The sequence below is a fragment of the Pogoniulus pusillus genome, chromosome 3 (assembly GCF_015220805.1).
Source record: "Pogoniulus pusillus isolate bPogPus1 chromosome 3, bPogPus1.pri, whole genome shotgun sequence".
Lineage (NCBI taxonomy): Eukaryota > Metazoa > Chordata > Aves > Piciformes > Lybiidae > Pogoniulus > Pogoniulus pusillus.
The window spans coordinates 26772657-26796643 of record NC_087266.1 but is presented as its reverse complement, the minus strand read 5'-3'; the positions used below and the strand labels follow the sequence as shown (position 1 = coordinate 26796643).

Here is a 23987-nt window from a genome sequence, read left to right as displayed (position 1 = left end):
AAAGGAAGTCTTGTGGGAAAGGACCCAGTCGCATGTAACAAATGAATGAAACAAGTTGGTGCCAGAAGACTTAACATCTGAAGGGCTCTCTTCCAAGGCTCCTAATTAAGCACCATTGTAAGAAGAAAGGAAGCTACAAAGAAAAGGCCAAAAGTGTGCTAAACCACTTTACTAGTGGACCTCTATTTATTTGGAAGAGGAAAAAAGCCCAAGCAATAAGCAAAAAAATGACAAAGGGACCTGAATATCACTTACCAGAGTAAAATTTGCATTTCTCAAGTGCCAACCCTCCACTTATTCGGCTCAGATATACTGAGTAAGCCAACAAAAGCTAAATGGCACAATGAATTAAAAAAAACCTTTGATGAATATATTTCTCAATGGCTACAACCAGTAATAGTGCTAGAAAAGAAGATGCTGCTTAAATGAACACTTACAGTCTAAAATTAGGCCATTGCTGCCTACATGCATAATTACTGGCAAAGAAGTTTTATCTTTTAAGGAAATATTTCCAAAGAAGAAAGAAAAGAAAACACATATCTTGTTTGTATTTGACAAAGGTGGTCATGAATGTATTTAGTAGTCTGTGTTCAAAATAGAAAAGTCTGCATTTTCTTCTGATTGCAAAAGGTCCTGCCTACAGTGTAAAGAAAAATTTGCTTCTGTTTTAACACTCGTGTATCTGGACAGTTATCAGCTCAGTGTTATCAAAATGAGGGCAACATGTAGCAGAGGTACTTTGCTTCCAGTACTGTATTTCTGGTAGAGATAATAAAATTTCTTCCACATACTCAAATTTACCTCCCTGTCTTTCAGGGAATATGTTCTTTACCTACATTTGAATTTCATCATGCACTACTCAAAGACTTCATAAGATGGTAGGTAATGCTGTGAAAATGAACAAGTGAGCCTATAAAATTAACAATGAGATTACATGAACAAATGAGATTTACCCGTAAGAGACTGATACTAAAATATCTGTCATAAATTACATGCTTTGAGTCAAAGAGACCTTACTAAGGTACTGACCACACTTCTGTAAGCTTTTCCAAACACACACAACAAAAACAAAGCCGTTAATCCTATAAACTTCCAGCATAACAGGTAGTACCTCAGATGCAAATGTCAGATCATCCTATTGTAGGGCAAGTGAATGACAGTAGATGATGTTAAGAGAAACATACCTAGTGCAAACACCCAGGTATCTGACTGTAAAGCCTGCCTATCAATACTAGTACCAAACAACAGGTCAAAAAATATTTTTCCTGAGATCTGTGAGATAACCTGAAGGAATCTCTTCAGGCAGAAGCTTGTTTACTAATAGGTACTTTAGTATAAGTGCCACTGCAATTCCTAATTGACTTCAGACTTCATAGTATCTTCCCAGGTTGGGATGATTTGATGATGTACCTAAAAAAAAAATGATTGTAGAGTTTTAAACTGATTAAAAATGAAAAGCAATTTATCAAAAATTATCTCTGCTCTTGTCTACTCTCATTTAAAGAGTTTAGACACAGCTTATAGAAAAAATTAATACATAAAAAGGAAGTGAAGGACGGTTCTGTCAATAATGTATTGGACAAAGATTGAGGGAATCTATTCTACCTTCCCAGCTCTCCAGTAAATCCTCCACATTCAAGTGAGGTAGTCAGGGAGACTGTAAGGCTCTGCCTGCATTTTCTCATCACCAGAAGGGCAGTGGATGTGCAAGAGATACAACATATCTGGAGGCAGGCCAGTGTCCAGAAGCAGGAGAGAGGCATTTTTCTGGCACAGTGCCAGAGAGACAGCAGGGCTCCTTCTTTCAACAGAGATATGCAGGACTGTAGTCATAATGCTCAGGAATCAAGCTGGTGAGCCTGCACTGGACTGCACCCTATGGACTTCCCTGCCCAGGTTTTTGGGAGCTTCAGGGCTTCTGTGTTGTGCTCCAATGCACAAGGTAAACATGCCTTCAGATTTCCAGCTGTTCACTGATAGTACTTCTGTATCACACTGGGATAATTTGATGGCACATTTATTAACACCTATAAGACTGGATGCATAGAAGATGACTACCATATAAACACAAAGGCAAAAGCTTAAGGTTCAAGGCAAGTGATTTTGACAACTCCTGAATTCTGACACTGCCCTGCTGGGAAGAACAGAGTGACTCTCCTCAGACTGGTCAACATAACAGGTGCTACATTTGAGTCTCAAAATAATATTTGTGTCCTATCTGGCCAGAGGATAAACTTAAACATAAAAGTCATGACCAAATAAAGATCAGAGTTGTAACAATAAGAGTATCTAGTGGACTTTAATTTGGGTTTCAAATTAAAGCTCACTGGAGTGAAATGTCTGAGGAAGGCTCTCCACAGGCAGGTTCATAAGCAGCATGTGTGCTGCAGGCAGGATTCATAATAGTAGACAACTTCCTGGAAATCTTTGTATATGGCATAGAAAACTGCTGCTTTTCACACTTGAAATTACCACAGGAGTTAACACACAGAAAAGGGAAAGGTGAAAGGAATAATGCCATTCTGAATGTTTAATTAACAACAATTGCCAGAAAAGCTCTTCCGTTGCCAATAACGAATGGATGTCAACGGCAGTTATTTCTCATTTTAAATACCTAAGCTGATCTTATACTTCAGCTTGAAGAACTAAATGAGAAAAGATGCTGTAATCTAATCATACCATGATCCAGGTGACATCTGTACTAGGCAGAATACTGTTGTTATTCTGCTGTCTGGTTGCTGTTGCTGAGAATGATGAAGTAGCGAAATTACATTTTCCATTATTATTTCCAGACACTCTCTGGCAATGGTTTGTTGACTCTAATAAAGCTTCAGACAAAGCTGTCAGCAGAGGAAATGGCAAAAGGGGAGCAAGAAACAGTCTCCAAAACAATACTTGAATCTAAAGTCTCACAGATAGGTTGTGAATTTTCTGATAATATTTAATGTGTGCATTTCGAAATCTATCAAAAAGTTGCAGCTGAATTCTGGAGGGATAAATGTGTTATGTCAAGACATAGTGCTTGAGACACTGACAAACATAAGCATATTACGAAGGATTCAAGAGTCAGAAACCTTACCTGCTATAGTGTTGAGGAACATCAAGTATTCAAAGTTTGATATCTCCCGTCTCTGCCAGCGCTGAGTCATGTTGGAGGATTTATAAAGCTGTCGGGGAGTGGCCAAAGAGATTCTCCTAGGAAATACATTTAAAAAATGAGGGTTTTTAAGAGCCTCATTAAATGTTAAGATGTAGGGCAATGTTATTAGTGTGATTAATTCTGGATTCTCTCAGAGGCTTTTTTATTTCATTTAATGAAGTCAAGAAGAGACTATTATCTTTATTTGAGAAATTACTAAAATTAAGACCTGTATTTTATTTTACCAGTAATACAGCACTGTAAGAATTCAGAATAATATATTTTATTTTATTCTGAATCTGGTTAAAAGACTGGAAATAAAAGGAACTGCAGACCTCCTGGTGCCTGGCTTGTCCAGAAGGAATAAAAGAAGAATACCATTTCCTTTTTCAAAAGGATAAACTGAGATAAGTTCATTAAGGTGAGTGATAAAGTGCCATACATTTCCAGCACATGGGTTTAAGATATTAATTCCATAAGTTGTGCATCTGCTCCACGGTCATTTATGCTCATATCTCAGTAAGCTTTGAGATTTCTATTTTAGCCTGATTTTCTGAAAGAAACAATGTTTATCCAGTCACCTGCCTGTTTCTCCATAATAACTTCTGAAATGCATTTCATTCAGATTTGGAAGAGAAGTAGAAGCTTCTCATACTTTATGCACATTTTCTAAGACTTCCATGTCTGGATAAGAGGAAAAGAACCAAACTACTGTGATAGGAAGAGAAAACCTGAAACTCTGGCTCTTCTATATTCAATTTGACAACATCACAATAACAAAATCCTGGGCTCAAAGTTCTACATTACCTGTAGTACATGCTGTCCCTGGTTGGTAAAATATAAGAGACTATATTCAGTATGGACTGATGTATTAGAGAAAAAAAGTCTGCAATAAGCTGAAATGGTCTTGCTGCTCACATCTCATCTCTAGAAAAAACAGCCCTTGATGAAAAAAAGACATGGAAAAATCTTTGGAAGGACAAAAAAAAATCTCCTCCTTTTTTTTTTTTTAACATAACTTTAAACCTTACAAACAGGTCAAAACAGAAAATGTTTACGCCTGTTAAAAAAAGAAAAAATGGAAGTGTGTAGCCTATAGACGAAATGAAAGAATGTATCTAGCACTTGCATAGCTAGGCTAAAGTAAATAGGGACATCTGAGGTTTCAGCTTTCAGTTGTACACTAAACACACTAAATGTTCTATTTCTAGATTCTGAATGCTGAGAATTTCCTTAAAATAAGTAATACACAAAGGTGTCAAACTCAGCAGAGATGCAGACTATCTAATTCTGAAGATGTATGTACTTAGTACTCCTACACATGCACTAAACTCTGTTTCTGGAGAAAGGATGAGTAGTACGTGATTGGAGCACACAGTGACCACAACCACATGTCAGAACTGTCAATGTGTAGGCTGCCAATGTTTGCTATACATAGGTTTACAAATAGGGCATATAAAAATTACTATCCAGGTGTAGGTACACCTTCTCTTTCTTCTAAAAATGTTGGTATTTACCTGAAATAGCAGCACAAAAGGTCTTATCAGCTTGGCTAGCTTTATTTCATAGTAGCCTCTAAGATGCCCCCAGTAAATACACTTTATGATACACAGAAGACAATACAAAGATTTTTCAAGTTGTTTCTGTTACATTTCTGAACAATTTACCTAAAGAATTATCTGGATGTAGACATACTTTATATTGCATTTCATAGGATAACAATTAATTCTATAGTGGAACTCTCAAAAATGTCTTGTTCTCAGCAAACTATGACTGATCTCACACTCGAATGGCTGAAAACAGAAAATAAAAACACTGAAGAGATCACTACATTTGCAAAGTATTTCTGTCACAGACTCTCTGTTCCTGATTTATGAATCAGTACAGCTTAATAACTGCTTTTAGGCTTTACTCACAATCTCCTGGGTGTCTCAAAAAATCTACAAACTGTCAAGTGCTGGACTTTGCATTTGAATGTCTGCTTTCAGAGAACTCTACAGAAAAATCAAAACATACTAAAAAAATTCTTATTCATATCTAAGGTGTTTGAAAGATTCACAGTTATTTCAGCAATGACTGGAAAAAAATATGCACAATAAATTGGTTCCACATCTGCTTGCTTCAGTTAACACTGTTTTGTGTTGAGCTAAATCCACCCAAATTTGATCAAATTATTTCTCTCCTTCGATCTGCCATCACCAATATGAGGATGCACAAATGAACGTGCCTCCTTTGCTTCTGCAGAACCATGGAGTACCTACTCAAACCAGCAGAAACTCCCAAAGACTCTCTAATGTACAAGGGACAGTCCACTTTCTAAAGTTTTATATGCTTTAAATATGGCATTGTGGTGAGGGAAGGGATGTTATATATCCCATATGTGGAGAATGACTCAACCCTTCCACAATCACTTTTAACTTGGTTAGCTACAATCCATTTTCATACAAGGAACCCTTGAGCATCCTGTCAAAAATGTAGCACCTGCATAAAATTTTGTGTTGTGTTGCTCCTGTTCAGAAAAAAACACAAAAGGCTTTGGAAAGTCACCAGTTTCTGACTTTTATTCAAAGTTCTAAAAGGCGGTTTATGTTTTGATTACATCAAACCTTAGTTTCCCTACCCTTCTCCCTATCCAAAATCTAACCACTGCAAGCAGATATACTGAGATCTGGAAACTGATCACCAAGCTACTGATGTAGGATGTGGCAAAGTTAAGCTGATACTGGATATAGTCAGTGTACCAGCTAAAACATGTTTTCTCTCATTAAAAACTTAATCACTGGTATTTCTTAGCTTTAATAACTGGAACCATTGTTTCATTTAATACATTAACAACCCATGGGATTTCTGTGAAAGGTACTTAAGGTACTAGCACATGTTTTGGGGTGAAGGTTAACTGGAATATTCTAATGAGAGAAATTAGATCATTGGTTGTGAAAAGAAAATAATGACAAAGTCTGTATCATTCACTGGTTTGCTGAGAGGGAAAAAAAGCAAAATATAAACAATTTATCCCTCTTTGTTCTGGGATGTTTCCTTTCATATCTCCTTTGCTCCACTCTAATATCTTTCACTAATCTTGGCTAACCAGATAACACGTAAGCTCTGCTGGTTGTTTGGGTTTCTGTCTAGGAAGGAAGGGAGTGAGAGAGAGAGAGAGAGAGAGAGAGAGAGAGAGGGAGGGGCTTTGAGCCCCTTCTGTGCAGTTTCTTTGTCCATGAAGGAGTTTGGATTTCTGTATTATTTCTAAATTGTGTATAATTGTAAATACCTGTAAATATATTGTGTATATATGCTTGCAAAACTAGCTTTGCTGTAAATACAGCTTCAGCTTACTTCCAAGCCGTCTGAGCTGGTCTGGTAAATTTCAAGAGAGAGAGGGGGAGGAAAGTTCCTAACCCACTACACTGTATCTTTTACCAATTCTTTGATCTCTATACACTTAGAAAAGAGGCAGCTCACAGTTGGCTTCTGGGATGTTACCTTCACTAAAAATGCATCAGTAAATTACACCTAGGGTGTTAGAACCCTAAAAAATGGTCTGCTAAGAGTGCTGCAAAAAATATGGATATTACTCTACCTATGTAGAAAGGAGTTAATTATAAGGCACAGTACTGTCTGCCCAGTTGTATCATATGGCAAGGTCTTAAGGAAGCTTCAATCAATGCAACATGTTTCAGGAACAGTGAAAATGCATTTATCAAAGACAGATGAATTTGATTACCAAATCATACTGAACTCTTCAACGTTTTACTAATTTTAAAGATGTAATTACCTCTTTGTAACATTAAGCAGAGACTTTAATGCTTTGAAAGCATTAGACAGGCTGCTGGGAAAAGTAGCAAACACATAAATGAGACTTGCTCAGAACAGCAGGTCTGTAGCAGTCCAGGGAGGACATACCAGTTTGCCTGCTTCTAATCCTTTGTGCTATTAGAAGACCATAAATACTGTGCCTTGCCCTCTCCTCTCCTCTCCTCTCCTCTCCTCTCCTCTCCTCTCCTCTCCTCTCCTCTCCTCTCCTCTCCTCTCCTCTCCTCTCCTCTCCTCTCCTCTCCTCTCCTCTCCTCTCCTCTCCTCTCCTCTCCTCTCCTCTCCTTTTTTCTTCCATCTTTGTTAATAAACATCTCCATAAAAACAGAAAGGACTTCTCCATCGAAACAGAAATGCACTTAAATTGCATGTACTGCACTAACGAATATTATACTCCTGAATGCAATTCCTCACGATAATAAAATTAACTTTAAATGAAATGTTTATCAGAGTAGTATCAGAGAGGAACTATTACTTATGAAAATAAAACTAAGGACTTAAGCAAAACAACCAGAAATATTTGCTTTTCTAAAATATTTTAAAGGACAGATCAATCCTGAAAATTCCTCTTAAAAAAGGGTAACATTTTACACAGTGTGGCATCTTCTTTTGGATGCTCAGCAGAATTTCTCCTTACATTAGTTACACAAATAAGCATTTTAAAAAATTAGTATTCCAACATAAACAAAATATTAACTACAAAGCAGCTAGTGAGCCAGATTTCCCCCTTATTCCACTGCATGCCAACTGAAGGCAATAAGGGTATGCAGACAGGAAAAACCATGATTGCAGAGTCTTCATTGTACATAAATCACACCCTGATTACTCAAGAAAAGCAAAACAACTTCACTACCATATGCCAGATTTATTCTGAAGGCTAGCAAGCCTATTTTAGATTCAAATTGAACTTTAATCAAAAAGGTATGGAAATAACTGCATATAATATTGAAGATGGAACTTTTCTAAATAATTATATATCAACAAACTTTTCCAGACAATTATTCACTGAATAATGCACAAAGGATATGAATTTCAAACATAAAAAATGTCATTGTGGATGTGAAGTTCTGATTGAGAAATTTGCATTTTGTTTGTTCTAGAACATGTGGCCATTTCTTTTTCAGAAAAGAATAATATTACTTTCCATTTAGAGACAGAAATTCCTTTAATTTGAGGATGTGGAAGAGTAACACAAATATTAACAAGATGCACCTTCCAAAGAAATGCCCCAACTTTCCCTTGATCTCAGTGAAAACTTGAGAAATTTGGCAGTTTGCCTAAGAACTTCAGCACATTCAAGAGATCAAGCCTTAGGCACTGTGAGGCTCTTGAGCTCATGACAGGGAATGGTGTTCAGCTGGGAACGAAATAGTTCTCCAATCCCACAAATGCTTTGACACTTGAGACTATTTCCACATTCTACACTGGGATAAAACTAGGACAATCTGAAGTTACGTTTGCATTAGATTACTCAGAGAAAGGCACATCCAAGACAGTACACTGATGATACATTGGCTTTTGGTCAACTCAAGCCAAATGGAGATCTGAACCCAAAGGAAGAGATTTTCCTAATTTTTCTGCTGTTTCCTCATTCTCTTATATTTATTTATTTATTTTTCTTTAATTTTCACCACAAATTAATCCTGAACTTAAATATCTTTCACCAAGCTTCTGCTGATAAGATCCTGAAAATATTTTTTGGTAGGAATGGACATTTCTAAACCACCAACACTAAAAAGTGGGGCAGGAAACTTCCCCTCAACTGTATGAAGTACACGTAAATATTGTCTTATTCATCAGTGAAATATAAACACATTCATAATATAAGATCTGACAATTCCAGTCTTATTTCTGACCATAGGTTGATTTAATATCAACGTTAATGAGGTAATTAAAAACTGTACTTTTTCACAGAATGTGAAAATCTTCAAAACTGAACCTTTAAAATAGAACCTTACACTTAGAGCTTTGTACTAATGAATGGAAGAAAGCTGACAAATCAAAGTAGCCACTCTACTGACTAGCAATGAATTAAAACCCACACACATTCATATAAAAAGCAACTGAGAAGATGTCAATAAAATAAAAAAGGCCATTCAGCAAACACAAAATCTGCATAACTATAACAAGGATGAATCTTTGTACATTTATAAAACCTGAGTGAAACCCAGACTTTGAAGAGGTAAGGTATATGTAGTTTTCTGGTCCCTCACTGGAAAATACTTATTACCTGTAATGATTAAAAAAAGAAAATCTAATTTGCAATATTTTTGCTTCTATTTCATAATAACAATCCATAGAGTAAATAAAGCATTTTTTCTCAAACTAACCTTAAGAAAATCTAGTTTTGTGTCAGGAATTTGAATAAAACAATAAACACAAAATATACAGAAGTAATTACCTGGCTTGTGGCAACCCATAGCTGGTTCCTACTCCAACACGTGGTAAGCTGTACACAACTTTCTTCACTGTTGCTTGGTCAGGAAAATTAAACATAACAGAAGCTAAATAAAGAAGAGAAAGTAAGAACTAGTAAACCATCTGCAGACATCTGTTTCTACACCTACATGTATTTTTTAAAAGCTATTTTTATTTGGGAAGAGAAGTCAATTCCACTTTTATACTTCAAGGGAAATTAGAACAGAAACTCCTGGTATTTCCATGTATCACCAGCTGGTTAACATTTTGTCATTAACTCTCCCATTTTGTAGGAGACCCAAGTGAAGTACACTTCAAAAGAATCATAGTTTAGCATCAATCCATAAAAAAACTCTTATCGGTCTGGGGAAGCTGTTGAGTAGCTGGCTTAGCATTCAGTCCTCTAACCGGTGCATTAAAACATAGGATCAGAAACTGCTTAATTCTCTCTTCTTTTGAAATCAAAACTTACATAGAAGCTCCTCAGGGCAAAAAGCTACTGACACACCTTACCAATCACTCAACTCTGATTCAGAGAAACGCAAAAAGAAAACTGAGTGGATCCATTTATTGGTCTGATCCTTTTAACTCAGTTTGTGATTAAAAAAAGGATACATCCTTTTAGATGCTTCACTAAAATATTTACCAAAAATGGAGGAGAGAGGTAAGATCATAGGAAAAGCAAATTTCCTATCAAACATTTGAAGAATTTACCAATTGCAGTGGATTTATTTTTTTAATAAATAAATCTGCTGCACAGAAAGCAGTGAGATTTATGTGACTGATTTTAATACAAAATAAATGAATACATGCAAGAGTAAGCAGTATTGAATCCCAACACAACCACTTTATCAGAGGAAGCATGGAGTTCAAATTCCAAGATTAATAAATAACATGCCAAACAACTACTAGCACACTTCTATGCAATAAAATAAACAAAGGCATACTTCTGTTTGCCATAAACACTTCCAAAGCTGTGTTCTGGAGAAGGTAGCGTCTTGAAAAAACAGCCCGAATCTCACTGAACATCCATTTTCCATGAAGGCCTTCTGTGTAGGCAAGGACCTTTAAAGAAAGTCAAGGTGACAACTGTTACCTATTAGTTATTAATCTTTCATTACAATATTGCATAAGAATACAGTGATTTTTTTACCCATCTACAAAGTACAGTAAATTGCATCTCTTTAAAACCTAAAACCCATGAGTTAAAATATGAAGTTACGTAGGGTTTTTTTGAATGCAGTGAAGTGTAGCTGTTAGAATATCAGTGAGTACTGCAACCTGATGCTCCTCAGGCCTATTTCTCATGAGTCACATCAACTTATTTTACTCAAAAAAATAAACCAAACTAAAACAAAAACAAACAGACAAACAAAAAACACACATAAAAACCCCATCAAAACAAAAAAAAAGAAAAAAAAAAACCAACCAAAACTCAAACTCTACAAGCAAGCACAAGGTAACAGACACAGTTGCCATTATGCTTTGGCTTTATTTTCTCCCAACAGTAAGCATTACACAATTGTCAGTCATGTATCAGATAACAGATTCACTTCAGAAGCTCTGTTGGGCAAAGTACAACCAAAACAATATAACTTTCTATTCACATTCATTTCAGGGTCACAAATTTGAACCCATTGAATTCCATTCATATAAACAGAAATTAGCTGGAACGGTATGCTAACACATACTTTTTCTAAACTTAAGTACATCTAACACTCAAATCCATGAATGGAACACAATTTTTTTTTCATTTTTAAAATGGATGCAAAAAATATTTTAAAATAAAATAAAACAATCATTGCAGTTTGTCAGTTTCTCAGTTGCCTGTGCTGCTCTAAAATATATATATTAATGCCTAGATAATCTTTTCCACTCCTCTTTCACTATTCTAGACATTCACAATTTGATTAGGTATCTGCTTTATTAACTTATCTGTGAACTATCATTTCAGCAGTATGTAGAACAAGTCTTCTTAAATCCTTTTTACCTACTGGAAGGCTACCTTCAGCCCTCCATCTCTGCTCTGGTGGATGCTGCCCTTAGCTGAGATCCTGACGCTTCACCCTATGAGAGATCAGTTGTTTGGGATGGAGACCATCCCCTTGCCATACCCAACTGCACTTCCCAGGCTCTGTAGACTGCTTTCTCCTAGGCTGCAGTTCCTAGAGGAGTTGCAGCCTCAGTCAAACAAACAACAAACACCTTCAGTAAAGGGAAATGCAAAAAGAAGGTTTCAGACTAGAGAGACTGAATTCCTCTGTTCTTCATTAGGTACACAAAAACTGTTGGCATACCAGCTTGTGGTGCTTTACTCACTCTGTTGAGGTCTTTGCTTTCTGTATTCATAACCTCCCCCAACTTCTGTACAGGGAAATGTTAGGGAGACCCTATGTTGCTGCTGTCAATGATCCTTCATGCTTGATGTAACGGAAATTGTATTCCTCCATTATTTTCTCTGATGCAGTTAGTAACACATTTTTATGTATGAAAAAGCTTACTTAAGTTTTTACACTAGAGGTTAAAAGAGCTTCTTGGATTTTTGTTAATTTGTTCTCCATAACGTTTTTCTTTTAACCATGGTGAGTCTATTTCAGAGATGAAGCCACAAAAGCAACAACACAAATATGTTTCAGCACACTTTATAGCATTCTAATGCTATATTCAAATGTCTTTGATGGAGACAGGACAAAGGAATACACTAAGCCCTGTGTTCTGTCTAGATGAGAAGAAGGTTCGAGATAAAATGAATCATAGAATCATAGAATCAACCAGGTTGGAAGAGACCTCCAAGATCATCCACTCCAACCTAGTACCCAGTCCTAACCAATCAACTAGACCATGGCACTAAGTGCCTCAGCCAGTCTTTTCTTGAAGACCCCCATGGATGGTGACTCCACCACCTCCCTGGGCAGCCCATTCCAATGCCAATCACTCTCTCTGGCAAGAACTTCTTCCTAATATCCAGCCTATACCTACCCCGGCACAACTTGAGACTGTGTCCCCTTGTTCTATTGCTGGTTGCCTGGGAGAAGAGGCCACCCCCCACCTGGCTACAATGCCCCTTCAGGTAGTTGTAGACAGTAATAAGATCACCCCTGAGCCTCCTCTTCTCCAGGAGGAGAGCAACACTGCTGATGGTGCTGTTTCCTTCGCCTTGGCTCTCCACACTAACTAAACATAGCCTTGAAGAAGGGAAGGGGCTTGATTTTTTTGGACATCTCCCAGACACACACAAGGGTCTATATGCTTCCCCTGTTCAGTCACAGGCCAACCATGGAATTAGTATGTCATATGACAAGTTCTTGCAATGGTTAAAAATCTGTACCTTACTTTTACTTTGAACTCTGTTGACTTCAGCTTCTAGCCACTAGATCTCATGACACCTTTGCCTGTGAGATTATTCTAGTACCAGATAACTTTTCCTTGTATCAGTAATTACAGTCGGTGATCCAGTTAGTGCTTAGCTTTCTCCTTGATGAGCTAAATAAACCAAATTTTCCTTCAGTCTGTCACTGAGATCAGATAGTAGGATACAGCTAGTATTGTGTATGCGAAATTCAGATGGATATGAATAATAACTGAAGTTTTTATCACCCTCCACCTCTGAATGTATTTTGCTGCTGATACGTATTTTTTATACATTCACAAGTTCTCAAGATACAGAGAGGAAATAGGGAGGAAAAAACTCAAGTTAAAAAAAATAAAAGATAAGTGCAGTCTCCCAGAGAGAGGGTTTTGAAATGTATTTAGTAACAAGATCTACATCAGACAGCAGATTAGCCAAAAAATTAGTTTCCTGACAAAACACTATGCTTCAGGAATTCATGTTCTGTTTCAAAAATGTTTCTAGTTGTCCTATTTTCTTTTCCTAACAAAAAATGTTTAATAGTGACTATATCTGATGTATTAACATTTTAGATGATTTACAGTAATACGCTTAGGATGTCTTGTTATATACCACAGCTCAATTTCAATAAAACAACACTAAAAACACATTGTATATCAGTCATACACTGTCTGCCTCTTTCTTCCTATTCTTCTTAATCAAATATAAAGCAATTACAACTTCGTAAAGGTACATTCACCCACTACCAAACAAATGACTTAAAATAGCACTCCAGTGAAATCAGAGGAAACGAAAGAGTCTATAATTCAATTACTGTCCGCAATTACACTCTTCTTAACTGTCTATTAGTCCTAGAAATATCAGATTATCATGTCGATATCGAATCATCTCAATTATTTCAGTATTTCTGCTGTATTGTTTTCCTGTCCAGGATGTACTACCCGTTTCTGCCATCCTCCATAACATTCATCTAACACTGTTTTCAAGCAGTGTATTAAACCCTCTGTTGTTAGGCATCTACAGCTCACACCAAAAATTACTGACATTGTTGCAGGATTATTTCTTCTTGTTGCTATAGGAGCCAAAACAATGTAATTCAAATTTTCTTAATTTGAATCCTCTGAAAGCTTTAAAAAATCATTATTTTGTTTTTCACTTCAAGGATCACTTTCAGCATTTCACTTTTCATATCACATAAATGAAAGATGGGCTATTTTATTTTTTTTACAGACTGCATGTATTATTGTCAAGGTTTAGGGCTGGGCCAGCCAAAAAACGACTGACATACATTCTCTAGCAGCCCCTCTCCCTTCTCAAAAGGGAGCAAACAGGAATAAGGAAGAGAAACTTATGACTTATGGGCCAGCCAAAAAATGACTGACATACATTCTCTAGCAGCCCCTCTCCCTTCTCAAAAGGGAGCGAACAGGAATAAGGAAGAGAAACTTATGACTTATGAACTCCAAACAAAAACTAAAACAATTTAAATGAAAATAATAATAATAAACCCCAAAATGTTTACAAACCCATCCCCCCTGATGGTAAATTAGTCATTGTCAAGAGTGATGCTGTGGCTTAAGTTTCAGACTGGATTCAGCAGCACCCAGGAATCAGACTTAGGAGCTGGATTCTGGAGCTGGATTCAGGAACTCATGGAAGAAGATCAAGACAGAAGGGATAGAGTCCTCTTCAGATGCTAAGCATTGAAGATGAGAAAGAGAAAAGCTTGGCCCTTGTGATCATTCACCTTTATACTACTATTATATATGTGAAATGAATACCTCACTGGCCAGTTTAGAGTCACCTGAACAGCAGGCACGGCCTTTTTCTCCACACCCCCAACAGAGTACAACAGATTTAGCAGTGACCTTGGTCCACATACCAAGCCTTGGCACTAACTAGAGTTGTTATTGCTATTGAGTGTTATTACTACCAGAAGCAGTGTCTGCAAAACATGCTGCTAATTTCAGGAAGTGCACTTAGTTATAAGAGACTGATCTGAAAAGTAAAATCACTGGCCAGAATTAGTTCTGTTTTAACTCAAGTCAGGACAATTATGTATTTAAATATTTATAAAATCGTGGAAATGCCACTTCATTCACCAAAACACACTGAAATTATGTTACCTAGACATCTGAAGTCAAAACTACCATGTGCTCCATTCCATATTCTATTGTTTTTAAAGTCAGTACTCATTATTTCGGTAGCTGTACGAGTTTTTCTCCTACAAACACTCATGAAGACTTCTTGTTAAAGGTATGCCTTAATGTTTGAAACTTCATCACAAATCATAGAATACTGCATATATGTCCTTAAATAGTTTTAATACATGTTTTAATACAATAAAATCCTACCAGCCAACCAACAATATCTAAATCTGAACTGAGCATAATTTTTCAATATCAGCTGCAATTGTTTGGCTTAAAGCTCATTTCTCCTTGTAAAATCATTTCATTTACTCATAAATACAGCTACTTTTAAAAGACAGCAAGGAGTCCACTGGCCAGACAACAGACTGAGAATAAAATTTTGCTAGGATTGCTGCAAGATGAAGATGTCACCCTAACAATGGAATGAGAAGTCTTTACATCTCAGAGTTCTGTAATACGAAAAATCAATTAATGGTAACAGTTACTTAGATTAGATTAGCAAAGTAGCTTGGGTTGTTCAGAAGGAAAGCTCTACAGAAAGGAAACAGAACCATTACTGAAAAGTTTTCCTGCTTGGCTCAAATATGAAGGTTCCATTTGTTAATTTTTCCTCATGTAATCAAGACCTCCTTTTTCTTTCGTTCACTGAAGAATCAATCCATTTCTAATCCTAAAGCTCTGTCACTAATTATTCAATTATTGATAACAAATTAAGTGTAAACTAATGGCTGGGATTTTGAAGTATTACATTAACCAGAAGACCAGAAATGCTAATTTCCATTCTCCTTTCCTATCTCCCTAATAGACTATCTCCCTTGGAGAAACACTTCAGTATTGAGGTTTATTTTCACTGCTTTATACCATTATTTGCATCTCATATCATAGAATCAACCAGCTTGGAAGAGACCTCCAAGATCATCCAGTCCACCCTAGCACCCAGCCCTATCCAGTCAACTAGACCATGGCACTAAGTGCCTCATCCAGTCTTTTCTTCAACATCTCCAGGGACAGTGCCTCCACCACCTCCCTGGGCAGCCCATTCCAATGGCAAATCACTCTCTCTGGGAAGAACTTCCTCCTAACATCCAGCCTATACTTCCCCTGGCACAACTTGAGACTGTGTCCCCTTGTTCTATTGCTGGTTGTCTGGGAGAAGAGACCAACCTCCACCTGGCTATAACCTCCCTTCAGATAGTTGTAGACAGAATGCACCAGACATAGCATATGAAACTATTCTGGCCTTTTTGATTATTGTTTCTGGAATTGAAATAATCACAAAGTAAGGTGACAAAGAAATGGAGGAAAGCAGTCTGTAGAAGGGCAACCTATTCTCTTGCTAACTTCATGGTAAGATTGGTCACTCCAGCCTCTTGCAAGGAATTGTTGCTTATGGCTCAACATTTCCTTTTTTAAAAGCAGCCCTTTGGGGTGATTCATTAATGTCTATGTATGTGAATGTAATCTATTCTTTCCAATGGAAATTCATCACTTGTCTTTTGGAACCAGATTTCTGGTTCAGGGTATTTTAATTCTAACCTGATTCCTCAGTGAAAGTATCAGTTGACACATAACATTTATCAAGCTTTGTTTACATAGTGCAAAATGCATATATCCATTAATATGTAATATAACTTTTTATTTGGGCTTTGTGGTGGGTTTGTTTTCTGAAATTTTATTTTCTAAGCACTTATTCACTGATTTCCTTCATCATTCTTTATTTTTTGTACTAATAATGTCAAACAAAATGATCAGCAAGGGACAAGGTCGCCTTGCACTTATGTATAGTAGAACTGGTTTGGGTTTTGCTGCATTTCCACAGATACAGTCCAAAATTCCTAAACATTCCTTTTTTTAAAAGTCTGAAAATGATTCCCAGAGTCATGCTTTCTGAATAAAATGGGCATTTCTTGAAATCAAATATTTGGGTTTTTTTTCCCTCTTATCAATGAACAGAAGGGCTTCTGAGGATACTGTAATTTTGATACTGAAAATACTTCACCATTTTACAAAGAAAGATTTATCCACTGCTGAAGTGGATAGCACTACTACGTTGTAGGTATTAACTACGATTATTTTAGTTAGAACACTAAAGGAAAGAACCCTGGTACACCCTTACTTTAGGCATCAAAAGCCCATCTATCTGTTAGATGTCTCTGTTACCCAGCAACGCAAGGTATTCTCTTTGCCATGTGGTACTTCCTTCATTTTCTTTTTCCTCTAGGGATACAAGAAACTTCTATGAATTTACCCTTTCACCTCCTTCTAAGTCTATCTCTCCTACTTCTTCAACTTTAATCTTTCACATTTCAAAAGTATTGGTTCTGCATTTGAACAGGTTTGTCTTAACTGAGTAAGGTCTAGTGGGATGTCGTTGTGTCCTGGTAGCTCAATCCAAAGCAAACCTTCAACTTCTTACTTGAATCAAAAGTTTTGGAAGCATATAATTAAAATAACTATATTGTATACTCACCATTTGTCCCATAACCCTCATAACTTTAAAAAAGTTTCTTTCTATTTTCCAGTGTTTTAAATGTTCTGAATTACATGTCCAGCATTTCCTCCTCAGTGCTGGCAATTACAGCTACAAGTATTTTATTTGTGTATTAACTACATGCTGTACTTTTTTTGGTCCTTTTTTTAAAATCAAGTTTTCAAAGTTGTGTTTCTTCCACTACAAAATGAGCTCTTGTCATCCCCATATATGGTGGTCCTTCAGTTAAAAAAGAATCTTTGTTTGCATTTCATTCTTTATTCAACATTACCAACTTTGGGAAGACAGACTACCTGCAAGAGCCAACCATGAGTCTCTGTTATGTGTGACAACCTCAACTAAAAGACAGGAAGAAGAAATCTGGGTTCAGTTCAGTTACACTGCAGTCCCTACACCTACGTTATCAAAATAAGCAAAAGTTAAAAAGCCTTCGTGTTCCAGATTCCAGGCCAGGAGTTTGCATACGGCTTCTCCTGACAGACATTCCTGTGAATGCAGCTGCCAAGGAGAGAAGAGAAATTCTCAGAAGCTCTCTTGTCCATCCGTGTCAAATCAATATTTGATATTCCCTAAAGCTGAGAAAGTAGGGGGTTTACAATGAAATTATATTGTAAACTTAAACTTAAAAAAAATAAATCTGATATTACCCTCCTGAAAAATAGCCAAACAGTTGTGATGAGTATGGACCATCCAAAAAGTTCTACCTGGGTCCTTTGCCTCCCTATTATCTGGCGAAGATTGTATTTCTTGCTTTCTGTATAAAGTGATATAAGAGAATAATAATAACAAAAAAGGCAAAAATCTAAATTTGTGGTCACCTCATCTTTTTTGTACAGGAGTAAGCCGGTAAGAAAAAAAAAATCAAAATATGCCAAGAAAGGGAAGAAAAAAGAAATTATAATTGTGGGAAAAGCTGCTACTCTTTCTAGTTGTATTTGACATAGCAAGGAATAGTGTGCTTCAGTCATAAAGCAGCAGCCAATTTCATGTTAACCATTTCAGAACAACTTGGGAACCAAAAAATGTCATGGAACTTATCTGGTACACGCCCTGTATTAGTGTCTTACAGGATGCTCCCAAGTTTTCAACCTCAGCACCTAAAAGAGGATGCCTACCAACAGAACATGGAGTACTTCACAAGAGCAGAGAGCTGTCTAGAGCCAGCTACACAAGTGTTCTTACATGCTTGACCCAGGTACACAATAGTTATTCATAAAATGGTTTAGTATCATTGTATGCTTTCATAGGTTAGAAACATAAGAAAACAATTAATGAAAATCATTCCTTTCTGTCAAGGATCTGAATTTCCTTTTAGTGTTTGGTACTATTGCCATTTGCTTCAAGGACAATGTGAAATGCTGAATATAGATCCTCACAGGTGTTACAGGTTTAAGACTAATGCCTTAGTTGTAAATTGTACACACAAGTTTTCCAGAGAATTTCAGAGTCCAGGGGGTGGACTCTTCAAGGGGCTGAACAAAACATAAGATACATCCTTATCCCATTTCATTGGTCTGAAAACCTGGAGTTACAGTGTGTCCTCCCCTCTTCTCTGAACTTTGCTTTACTTGTTCTGTGTCAATCACTGTTTGAGTTACTGCAGTAGGAGGTAAGGCCTCTGTGCTGCAGTGCACAGGACTGGCTCTGAGCTATTGTGTCCAAGGGGGTAGCTGGGCTATTGCCTAGTTGTATGTGCATTTGTATATGTTTATTACCTTTTATATTTAGCCTACTTTTGTAAATAATAACTTAATTTCACTTCCGAATTCTAACTAAGCACAGTAATTTACTTTTTTGGGGGGTAAATCCCAAACACTGCGTAGAGCAAAATCGCCACAACAAATTAAAAACAAATGGCTCCTGTGCACATGCAGCAAACTCAGAGCCATCTAACAATACAGAACTCATTACAAATACATGGCAATTGTATGATTGCTTCGTGTATTCTCAATATAGGCTGAAAAGACAGGCATTAATGGCATGGATCCACGACCTGAAGAGTTTATGAAATGCCATATTGAATGAGCATTTTGTAATTTAAAAATGTTTGATAAAGTACTGGATATGATCAACTTTCAGATTTAGCAGGTGTATTGGGTTTGGCTGAGATGGAGTTAGTTCTCCTCATAGCATCTTTCATAGTGTTGTGTTTTGTAGTGGCAGCTGGAAGGGTGTTGATAACACTCCTGTGTTTTGGCTACTGCTCGGCAGTTCTTGCACAGCACCAAGGCTGTGCTTTTTCAATGTTACCCCCCTCAATAGTAGGTCGAGGGGTGGTTGAGAACTTGGGATGGGACCCAAACTGACCACAGGGGCATTCCACACCATATGATGTGAATTCAGATATAAAAGCTATGGGAAAGAAGGAAGGAAGTGTGGGGGCATTTGTTGATGCCATTTGTCATCCGGAACAACCACTATGTGTACTGAAGCCCTGCTTTCCCAGAGAGCGGTGTACATCATCGGCTGATGGGAAGTAGAGAATAACATCTTTGTTTGCTCTTGCATCTGCACATGGTTTCAGCTTTTGCTTTTGTTCTATTAAACTGCTCCTGTCCTGATCCATGGGCTTCTTGTTATATTTTCCCTCTCCTCTGTCCATCTAAGAAGAGGAATGACAGTGACTTTGATGAGCACATGGCCCCTGGCCAGGGCCAAACTACTACAGCAGGAAAAGTAGGCATGCAGCATGCAAAGAGATATATCATGTCAGGAAATGTAAATATAGCATGAAAATATATTTAAGACATTCCAAATCTGGGTAAGTAACACCTTGTATTTTGCTTTTCTGAAATGGGAAATTGAGAACCTAAATACAGAGGAAGGACAATTCAAATTAGTTTAATATTTCAGTTCATCGACTTACTATTTTCTTTGTATTTTACATACATTTAAGTTACTCTATGAAAATCCTCTCAGACTCAATTCCCATAGTCACCCAAGAGTAAACACTTCCAAAATCTCACCAACATATCATGTAATAATTTTTCATTCTGCCCACTTTGGTCTAGGACAATGGTCTCACTTTCTCTTCTCATTAAGGTTTCCTTTTTACTTCAACATGCTTCCATGCAAAATGTTTCTTTATTGTAAGCCTTAAACACTTTCCCCACAAAGCTCTTGTGATCCTGTGCTCTGCAGGTTCAGCTGAGTACTGTCTGCCATTATAATTTCTCCATTTGCATCAGTTTAAAGCTTTTTAAAAAACAAATATTGGCACTCCTGATTCATTTTTCTCCTCTTCAGGGATCTAAAAAATGCAGATATTATTTTTGTGGTTTTGGACTTTACTTCCGTGCCAGTTTTTCTCAGCTTATACTTCTACTTCCAATGTTTTTTTAAGCTTTCAAGAGGCCCCTTTTCTTGGAATAGAACATACGGTTCTGTTCACCCCAACCTTTTCTCAATTTGGTTTCTTTGGTGAGTGCACCCCTTCAGTATCCATTAAAGCAATGCCCACTCAGCTGAAAGTAACTGACACTCTTATTCCCACTATTCGTTTTCAGTAATCTGAAAAAAATATTTGAAGTTGGCCCATTTTCAGGACATTTTCCTCTTTCCATTGGTAAAATGGTTTTGCATGCTACAATTTTCTGTTTGAGGAAAGTAATGGAAAGGACATGGGGATTTCTTGAGAAGCAGCTGCAGTAATGTTATTAGAGAAAAAATAACAACTGCCTCTAAATATGGAAACATTGTTGCTAAATATTAATATCCAGATTAAAAAAAATCCAAAGATAATATTTTACATATTCTAAATGCATTATTTCTAACTCTGCTTTTCTGAAATATCAATGCATAGCTTTAAATAGAAAAATAGGTGGTACAGAAGTTGAAAGTAGTACCTTTGTGAAAAGAGAGTTCTGAATAAGAGTTATTTTTATTATTCATTTCATAGGTGCCACACATTTAGGTGTCTTTGTATGATTTCCCTTCTACGCAGCATGCAAACAGACTCAGTTTAGACAACTCTTGAAATGTCGGCAATGGACTGAAATTCTTAGGAAGAACAGCATCAGGAAGAGGTGGCAGATTTAGATATTACCACATTATCACAGTATCACAGTATTATTAGGATTGGAAGAGACCTCATAGATCATCAAGTCCAACCCTTTACCACAGAGCTCAAGGCTAGACCATGGCACCAAGTGCCACGTCCAATCTTGCCTTGAACAGCTCCAGGGACGGCGACTCCACCACCTCCCTGGGCAGCCCATTCCAGTGTCCAATGACTCTCTCAGTGAAGAACTTTCTCCTCACCTCGAGCCTAAATTTCCCCTGGCGTAGCTTGAGGCTGTGTCCTCTCGTTCTGGTGCTGGCCACCTGAGAGAAGAGAGCAACCTCCTCCTGGCCACAACCACCCCTCAGGTAGTTGTAGACAGCAATAAGGTCACCTCTGAGCCTCCTCTTCACCAGGCTAAACAATCCCAGCTCCCCATCTCAGAAAAGGTCTTTTTTAGGCTCTACATCCAAACTAAATTCTAACAATTACTGCGTTAAGCAGATGCTTCAGCTCATTTAAAGATTCTAGAAGTGGGAATGAAGCTGATGGCGTCTAGGGGGGCAAAAGCGCATACAGGAACCAAAGACAAATACATTCTAGAGCCATATTAGAGCACAGCCCAACTCAAAACACAGACACTGAGGAAAGAAATAATGGAGCAAAATCCAATGTAGAGAAACTCAATTAGTTCACAAATTAGATTCACAAATCCAGGGAGAAGGTAGTGTTGAAAAATGCTTGTAACTTGAAACTAAACCCAGACATTGTTTCATTCAATTAATTTTTGACAGAAAAGTGCAGTTTTATTAAGTATTTGGTAGATTTGATAGAATTTGTGAGATTTTTAGCTGAGAAAAAATGGAAGACTAAAACAAAAAAATAGCAAGAAAACAAAAAAGCTCTCTTTTGCCTAAAGCTAGAAGTTGGGATAGACAGATCATTTCCCTTCTATCTCAAAGGTACATGAACCAAAATAACACCCTTCCCAACAGTGGTGTCACTTCCACCTCTCTGCTGTATTCTGAATGAGAGGACATAGCTCCTCAACGGTCCAGAATGGACACTGCATCAGTCAGCTGCATCATTTGCTGCCCCAAGGAAAGTCAGTGACAAGCAGCTCCTAGCAAGCTCCCACACACTTACAACTGATTAAACAATAGAAAGAGAAGTTCCCTGACTCCTGCCATGTTTCTGAAAGGACTGCAGAACAAGCATCGCTTGTTAGTCATAATCTGCCAACATACAAGGCAAACTGCTCCCTTCAAACAGGAAAGAAACAAAGCTCCTCAGTTTCCAGGTGAATGTGTTGTCCATCCAGTTACCAGAAAGGACTAGATGAAAATCATGTTCTGCTACATTCTGAAACAGTGCCTTCAAGTATTTAATTTATCTTTATATGTTTAAGTATTTTCCTTGCAGAGAAGTTCTATGACACAGCAAAAGCAAAAAATATAGTAATAGTTTGAAGAAAAAAAAGAATGTATGCTATCTACAAGTACATAATGCATTCTTTCTTAAGAATTAAGTCATGAAATCCTCAGCACCTTTTTTCTTAGTGAGAACTTGCATGGCAACGTACTTGTTCAAAAGTGCAATGCAATAAAAAATGTCTGAAGACTTAAATGTACCATGATGCAAATCCTTAACACGACAATAACTGAAGGCCTATAATTGGTTTGGAGAAAAATACAAAAATTGAGTTTTGTTAAACATTACCCATTTCCTAAAAAATAACAGGTAGAAAGATAGGTTTATGCCTCTCTTCTCTCTTTTTGTAGATGTGAACTCAATGTCATACAGAAGATATATACAAGCATCTTGGATTTTAATAGTTTCCTATTTGACTTAGAGCAGAATGCGTATGAACTAAATTCCATAAAAGCAATTAGAAGGCAACACTTTATTACAGAGCACGTTTTTTCATGTTCTGTTCCTAATATTTCTTCCTATGCAATATTGATCATAAAACAGTAACACTTTGCTGTTAACTTCATATACAAAATCTCTTTTATACTGCCAACATTTGGTAATATAATTGGAGTAATATATATATTGCTAAAATGTTAGGAGTACATTAATTTTTAGAGCAATTTATTTTTATAAACAAAATACAATTATATGTATTGATGAAGTGATCAGTATTATACATCTACAACATCCTCACCACCCCCAAACTTTCTGTATTGCAGTTTGTAACAGCTAAGCATAATCGTCAAGAAATTAAAAAAATCTACAGCTGTCATACACTCGAAGTGCCCAGAAGTGTTGGATATGGAGGGCTACTGACTCCTGGAAGATAGTTTGCTCTGTGTTGGAACTTAGAGCAGATTCAAGGCTACTCTATGCTATGTTACCTTCTAATGTCCCTAAAGAACAATTATACTGCCTATGAATTATGGTGAACACACATCATCAAAACATCTTCATATGAAATTATAACTATGAGCCTAAGATGAGCCTAAGATGGGTTTCTTTTGAACTGATGGAGACGACAAGGTATTATAACACTGGGAAAAACTCAATCAACAGTTACAACATCAATCAAAATTCTACTATGCTTTCTATTACTATATAAGAAACATCTTATATTACTAAGTGTGCAAGGAAAGAAGTGCAAAGTTTTG

The 23987-nt window shown here is 36.9% G+C and overlaps 1 protein-coding gene across 7 annotated transcripts in view; it reads right to left on the bottom strand.

Moving 5' to 3' along the window:
• Positions 1 to 23987, bottom strand: part of NBEA (neurobeachin) — a 527236-nt gene that overhangs the window by 100005 nt on the left and 403244 nt on the right. For all 7 annotated transcript variants that reach the window (XM_064173040.1, XM_064173052.1, XM_064173047.1 and 4 more), the window contains 3 exons: positions 10318 to 10435; positions 9354 to 9456; positions 3080 to 3195 (listed from right to left, as the gene is read on the bottom strand). In XM_064173040.1, the coding sequence (XP_064029110.1) occupies positions 3080 to 3195; positions 9354 to 9456; positions 10318 to 10435 (337 nt within the window). The remainder of the gene's footprint in view (positions 1 to 3079; positions 3196 to 9353; positions 9457 to 10317; positions 10436 to 23987) is intronic.